The sequence below is a fragment of the Magnolia sinica genome, chromosome 15 (genome assembly GCF_029962835.1).
Source record: "Magnolia sinica isolate HGM2019 chromosome 15, MsV1, whole genome shotgun sequence".
Lineage (NCBI taxonomy): Eukaryota > Viridiplantae > Streptophyta > Magnoliopsida > Magnoliales > Magnoliaceae > Magnolia > Magnolia sinica.
The window spans coordinates 51358779-51366280 of NC_080587.1; the positions used below are offsets into that span (position 1 = coordinate 51358779).

The window sequence follows — 7502 nt, forward strand, 5'->3', positions numbered from 1 at the left end:
TTTCGCACCAAAACGAAACCTACCACCAACATCTCTCCCGCCAAATTAGAGGCCTGTGAAATCTCATCCCGCAGTCCATACGCTAGATTGCGGACGAGCTAGGGATGGGATCGAGAAGGATAGCGAAGAGGCGAGATTTCAAGTCGGCTGGATTTCGCAATCCAGCAGATTCTCTCCCAAATCCAGAGACTACTCCCATCTGTCATCAAACCCGCGCCGCCCAAATAGACTTGCAACAGGACGGGATGGGATTTCAAAACCCTATCCCACTTACTCCACTTTACTCCCACCTAATCCCCCGTAAAACACGCCCTTAGGAAGCAGGTGATCCACCTTATCACGTCTTCCCCTACATCTGGGGCGTTTAGGGGCTGACGTTGATGTATTTATTTTGTACCGTATTACCACCCATGTTTTTCCAAATCATTTCAAGGAAGGTCCAAATCTAAGGTTGACTATACTCAAGGAAACGGTAGCAATTGAACACCCTACCATTTCTACCGTTAAAAGCTTCTTAGGACACACCTTAATATTTCTTTAGTGTTTATTTGCCATCCAATTTGTTGATAAGGTCACGTAAGCCTGAATGAAGTGGAATAAATAAATAAATATAAATATCAGCTTGATCTAAAACTTGTTTGGTCCATTAATGGTCAATCACTACTGTTTCCTAAGGTATAAACCACTTAATAATTGAACCTGCTTCATTTTTGAGATCATGCCCTCAAATATTCTAGAAAAAATGATGGACGGAGTGGATACAGAATAGATATATGAAGGTGGTGCCCACCGTAAAAGCCGCACCACCGTCTTGGGTGAGGCCGGGGTCTCACCTAACCCGCTCCCATGTAGGGTTCACAGGACTTGGTGATGTGAACACAGTCACACACCATCGATGGTGTTGATGTGGCTAACCCAAGTCAAATTACACCTCCAGTTTGTTACTTGTGGAATATGGGAGCCATGAAAAAGGTAACCCCACCGTTAGATCACATTTTGATGCCAGTATGTCACATGTGTCGGACAGGAGGCATGAAAAAGTAGACCCACCGTGGACACCACCCGAAGTGAAATCAGGCCAATCCTACCAGGTGGGCCTGACCTGGATGTTGGGTTTATCAACAGATGTCCATTGCTTTCCATGCTGCATCACACTGGATGAATGGATCTTCGTCACTTTCACACCAAGTGATCTTCCAATCCCATCTTCCACTTCTATTTCCCACCGTTCTTGTATCAACCGCCGATCCCGATGATCTCTAAAGATGCAATGCATTGCATCAGATGGAATTACACCAACCGTTGAAAACTTCCTGAGTGGCAGAGAAGTTTTCGATCAAGCTGATATTTGTATTTTATTCTATCCACGTCCGTTTGGATTTATGAATACTGTTGGATATGATAAATAAACATCATGTTGGCCTTAGGAAGGTTTCTGGAAGCCATTATCCCCACTATTTCATGTGGTATGGTTTACTTGAGCTTTAGATATGCTTTTATTTTGGGATCCTGCACTAAAATGAGATGGAAAAATAGATGGACGGCATGGATATAACACATACATCTACGGCGGCTCCACAGAGTTTACCAAGAGGTACTCAGGACCCAATCAGAGCCCGCGTACCAGCGCATCAATATGATATTCAAAGGTTATTTGCATCATCGGTCAAGCGACGCCGGTTTCTGCAACATCTGTTTCATGGACTTCCTCCAGCACGAAACTCTGTGGGAATCTCCTCGATGTGTATGTAAAATCCACTCCGTCCATCAGTATCATCGATACATCATGTTATAATAAGATTACAAAAACAAGTTGGATTAAAGATTCAAGTGGGCCACACTAAAGGAAAGAAACGACCACCATTGAGCCTTCCCGGGGCTCACCGTGATGTTTATATGCCATCCAACCCGTTGACAAGGTGATCACCCTGATGAAGGGAAAACACAGATACCATCCTCGTCAAAAACTTCTGTGGGCTCCACTAAGGTTCTAACGGTGGGCTCTCAATCAGTATTTTTCTTTTGTGTTGTGGCCCACTTGGCCCTTGGAACTGATTCCTTTTTGTGCTGTAAACCTGAACTGATGTAGAGAAACTGATGGACGGAGTGGATTTTACACGGACATCTCTCTGAGACCCACAGGACTTTGTTGGACGTTCTACCTTAACCAATCGACCCAACTATCCGGCTCTCTCTGCTTTTTCTTTTACCAGGTTGCAGAGCTCTCTCTCGTGCAATCTGATCGCTCTGATCCTATCAAATTACTGCAATCTCATCTATTTCTCTCTCTCTTCTCCCTCTCAACATCCTGTGATCTGATCACTCTCTCCCTCTCAATTTCCTGCATATCTCTCTCTCTCTCTCTCTCTCTCTCTCTCTCTCTCGTTTATCTGGGGTTTCAAAGCTCTCTCTGTCTCTGGTTTATCCGGGGTTTCAAAGCTCTCTCTCTCTCTCTCTCTCTCTCTCTCTCTCTCTCTCTCTCTGCTTTATCGGGGGTTTCAAAGCTCTCTCTGTCTCTGCTTTATCTGGGGTTTCAAAGCTCAGCTCTCTCTGTCTCTGCGTTATCTGGGGTTTCAAAGCTCTCTCTCTCTCTCTCTCTCTCTCTCTCTCTCTGCTTTATTAGGGGTTTCAGAGCTCTCTCTCTCTCTCTGGTTTATCTGGGGTTTCAAAGTTCTCTCTATCTCTGGTTTATCTGGGGTTTCAAATCTCTCTCTCTCTCTCTCTGCTTTATTGGGGGTTTCAAAGCTCTCTCTCTCTCTCTCTCTGCTTTATTGGGGGTTTCAAAGCTCTCTCTCTCTCTCTCTCTCTCTCTCTCTCTCTCTCTCTCTCTCTCTCTCTCCTGGAACAATGGCAGAAGCGCTTGTTTCAATGGTTATGAAGAAACTTGGAGATGCGCTTGCTTCAAAGGTTATGAATAAACTTGGAGAAGAGGCCTATTTGGTTGGTGATGCCCAAGCAGAACTTGTAAAGCTATCTTCTACGTTCGAATCCATTCAAGCACTTCTTTATCATTCTGAGATTATGCAATTGAACGACCAAAGCATCCAAGTTTGGTTAAAAAATCTCAAAGGTGTGGCTTACGATGTGGATGACATTCTAGATGAGATGATTCCATGGCCAGAACCTGAATCAGGGACCCACAACGGCGACCATCGACACATGGGAAACCAGGCATGTGCATGCTTATTTTCACTTTTTTCGTGTTTTGGTTTAGAAGATTGGATAAGGTTGGCTCATGATTCATGGACCTACGGCGACGAAACTGATATTGGCAACATCAGAGATAAGGTGCAGACATTTCTCAATAAAGTCGCGTCACAACGCGATGTTGTGCATCGGATAAAAGAAGGAAGGGCGGAACTGGATCAGATTGCAGATGACAAAAATAAGTTCAATTTTATGGAGAATCACAGTTTCCGTGGAGGTAATGAGCTTGACAAGGTCGAGTCTCAAATGAGTTCGCTCGTAGACGAATCGAAGATGCTCGGGATAGACGGAGACAAAGATTGGGTAATAAGCAAGTTGGTCAGCGGGAGCAGTTGTGAGGAGGGACGGATTCATGTCATTTCGATCGTAGGCGTTGGCGGACTGGGCAAGATGACTCTTGCTCGATTGATCTTCAAGGATGAAAGCGTAAGGAGCCATTTCAATGTGTCTCTATGGGTTTGTGTGTCTGATGATTTTGATGTGAAAAGGCTGACCAGAATAATTATAGAGGATGCGGGGGAGAAAACTGAGTTTTCTGAGCTAAACTCATTGCAAAAGCACCTTCTCAAGACATTACAAGGAAAATGGTTCTTGCTTGTCCTTGATGATGTGTGGAACGATAATAGTGAAAGGTGGGAGGAACTATGGCTTTCCTTCCAAAGCTGTGCTCATGGAAGTAAGATTTTGGCCACCACTCGCAGCGAGAAGGTTGCACATGCAATGGATGCTGCTTACGTGCATAAATTGGAAGGATTATCCGAAGATGATTGTTGGTCACTGTTCAGGAGCAAAGCGTTCGCCAGGAGGAAAATGGAAGATTGTTGGGAGTTGGAAAAGATGGATGAGATAGGAAAGAAAATCGTGACGAAGTGTAAAGGAGTTCCTCTTTCAGCAAAGGTAATCGGAAGTGCAATGCGTTCCAAGACAATGGCACAAGATTGGCAGGACATTTTGGAAAGTGAAACATGGGAAATTCCGAACATCGCGAAAGGTATCTTACCGGCTTTGTTGCTGAGCTATTATAATCTGCCTATGCATTTGAAGCAATGTTTTGCATATTGCTCGGTATTTCCGAAAGATCATGTGCTGGAGAAGGATAAATTGGTCAAGTTGTGGTTAGCTCAGGGTTTCATCATGCTTGAGGGAAAAAGAGAGATGGAAGCAATTGGTGGAGAGTACTTTGATGATCTACTGGCGCAGTCTTTGTTTCAAGATGTGGGGCTTGAAAAAGAAGTCAGATGTAAAATGCATGATCTCCTTCATGATCTCACCCAATTCATTACAAAGAATGAATATTGCATCTTTGAGAATGGAAAGTCGGACTCCAGCTCTGTTACGGCTCGTCATTCATCTTTTATTGTCAACTGGGAAATGTCACAAATTCCTGCTCCTCTATGTGATGCAAAAAAATTGCGAACACTCCTCCAAATCGGACATTCAGTAATTGATACCATCCCTGATAATTTATTCCAATGCGCTAGGTCCCTTAGGGCATTGGGTTTCGGTGGTACTCCCATGAGTATTAAAGAATTGCCAAGCTCAATTGGGTTGCTGAAGCATTTACGATATCTTGACTTGTCTTTTACGAAGATAGCTGAGTTGCCGGAATCAGTGACTCAACTCCTCAATTTGCAGACCTTGAAGTTGAATTATTGCCTGAAGCTCGCTAGATTACCAAGAGGGATGGGCAAACTGGTTAGCTTGAGACATCTTGAAATTATCGAGGCACATAAACTTTTCTTCTTACCTGAAGGGTTGGGGGGAATAAGTTCCCTTCGGACGTTGTGTAGGTTCATGGTGGGAAGCAATGGAGGATGTAAGATTGGAGAGCTTAAACGACTTAACTCTCTCCAAGGAAAGCTAGTAATAGAAAACTTGAGGACAGTGGGTAGTGGGGATGAGGATAAGGAAGCGGAACTATACAATAAGTTACACCTTCGTGTATTGTTTCTTCAAATGTCAGGAGATTATGTTTTTGAAATGTACAAAAGTGATGAAGTGTTACCAGATGATGATCTTGAAATGCCCAGAGGTGATGATCCTGAAGTGTCAGGAGACAATGAGGTGTCATGGGATGGTGATCTTAAAATATCAGTAGATGATGAGGATAGGATGGACGATGTACTTGAAGCCCTCCGGCCACCCCATATAAACCTAGAAAAGCTAGTAATTGAGAGATGCATTGGTTCAAAATTCCCAACTTGGATGGAAGATTTGCCTTTCTCAAATTTAGTCGACTTGAGATTAATCGATTGCTATAAGTGTATGCAGTTGCCTGGTCTCAGGAGACTACCTTCTCTCAAATGCCTTCACATAGAGGGAGGTCTTATAAAACGTGTGGGCCATGAGTTTTACAGGAATAGCTGTGGTGGGGTCATAAATGGAGTGACATTCCCGAAGCTGGAAGAGCTCAAGTTCAGTGACATGTATGAATTTGAGGAGTGGGAGTTGAGATTAGAAGATGGAGAAATAATGCCGTCTCTTCAGACATTTCGAGTTGATGACTGCCCGAAATTGAAGGCATTGCCGCAACACCTTCCAGAAACTCTAACGTCCCTCAAGATCCAGGAGTGTTCTGAAATTAGTGGGATGAATTGCTTCCTACCACTTCTCGAAGATTTTGAAGTGTTTATTAGCAGCAGGATTTTGTCAATGCCATTACAAAGCCTCCAAAGCCTCAAGACGTTTCAGATCAGTTATTTAGAGAACATGACGTTGCTCCCCGACGGATGGGAACAGTTCAAGTCACTAGAGAGTCTTACTATCAGCAATTGCTCTAAATTGAGGTCTCTTCCTGATGATTTGGGACAACTCAAGTCGCTTAGGAGCCTCGAGATCAAGAACTGTCCTGAGTTGTGGTCATTGCCTCAAGGGTTGCAAGGGCTTATTTCTCTTGGAATCTTCCACAGCAGCGGGATTTTGTCAAGGCCGTTACTGAAACTCCCAAGCCTCAAGACATTTCGTATCAGGAGTTTCAATAACATGACATCACTTCCCGACAGATGGGAACAGTTGGTGTCACTAGAGAGTATTCCTCTCTTCAATTGCTCTAAATTGAGGTCTCTTCCTGATGAATTGGGACAACTCATGTCACTTAGGAGTCTGGTGATCTTCAACTGCCCTGAGTTGTGGTCATTGCCTCAAGAGTTGCAAGGCCTTACCTGTCTCAAAATCAACTACAGTCCGATGCTGGTGGAGAGATGCAGAGGGGAGGATTGGAGCAACATATCACACATCCCAAACATCAATGATTGATTTGGAAAGAATCAAATGAGGCGCTGAAGATGAGAAGATCCATCAGGTAGACAAGGTTCAAAGAATATCGCGGTCAACCAGGTACTCTCTCTCTCTCTCTCTCTCTCTCTCTCATCAGATAAATGAGTACAGTAGCTATATAGTTGATTGGTTCATTCAGTTGCTGCTATTTTCATGCTTTCATCCATCCAGATGGCCCAAATGCTTTGGATTCTTGTGACCCAAACGAAATTGCATCGTCCAATTTTCATCCGCTGGATAGGTTTGATGGCTTTCATACAAGACAGTGGGGCCCACACACATCTAAACCTTTTAAAATACCCTATTGTCCATTATAGACACCTCAGGGTTCAGATAAACCCTAACCAGAATATTTTCACTGGTAAAATAATGCCAGTCAGACCAAAGTCGGGCCAGATTGAGTCGAATTAAGCTAAGATTTGAAACAGGGAATAGTCCCTAATTTTCACAAATTATCTACTGCTTCGGCTCTCCTGAGTCTAGCAAAAATGCATCCTCAGGCTCGAACAGGTTAGGCTTGTTTAGTTTATCTATTTTTTCACATACATGTAACCCTCAATATGCCTATTTAATGGGACTTCCACAATTGGATTCACAAACAGAGGAAGGAATAGCAAGTAGACGATCCAAGCCGTCCAACAATTCAATATAGTGAGTGTTTTCCAGTTTACCATGATGTTTATTTTCCCTTTTTAATCATGTACCATGCAGGTCTGGAGGATGGAAAGGTCATTGGGGTGCCCCAAACAGAAGGTGGGTGGGCCAGGCTAACACAACCATTTTTGTGCGGAGACGTTGTGCCACAGTCGTCTTCACATAAAAAACTGGAGAATCTTTCCTATGGCCCATTTGTGGGGTCCATTATGATGTACATGTTGTATCTATTCCGTTCATCTATTTTGCAAGTTCATAAGCCATGGGTCCAAATATGAGGAAGATTCAAATCTCAAGTGGACCATACTGTCTAAAACACTGATTTCCACTGTTGAAAACTTTTCAGGGTCCGGGATCATCCATGT

General features: G+C 43.6%; 1 protein-coding gene across 2 annotated transcripts; it reads left to right on the top strand.

Moving 5' to 3' along the window:
• The first annotated feature begins 2724 nt into the window (after nt 1-2724).
• LOC131227110 (putative disease resistance protein RGA3) lies at nt 2725-6543 on the top strand. Of its 2 annotated transcripts, none has more exons than XM_058222823.1 (2): nt 2725-5962; nt 6267-6543. In XM_058222823.1, the coding sequence occupies exons 1-2, from the start codon at nt 2848-2850 to the stop codon at nt 6314-6316; spliced, it is 3165 nt and encodes a 1054-aa protein (XP_058078806.1). In that variant the 5' UTR covers nt 2725-2847; the 3' UTR covers nt 6317-6543. The 2 variants fall into 2 exon arrangements, with proteins under 2 accessions (XP_058078806.1, XP_058078805.1); XM_058222822.1 differs by having other exon boundaries at nt 2731-6258; nt 6290-6543.
• Nucleotides 6544-7502: the final 959 nt, after the last annotated feature.

Bases quoted from the DNA above. Each gene is read 5' to 3' on its own strand.
- LOC131227110 (XM_058222822.1), top strand. From the start codon at position 2,848: ATGGCAGAAGCGCTTGTTTCAATGGTTATGAAGAAACTTGGAGATGCG. The intron at 6,259-6,289 runs AAATTGAGGTCT...ATGAATTGGGAC, and splicing joins TTCCTCTCTTCAATTGCTCT to AACTCATGTCACTTAGGAGT.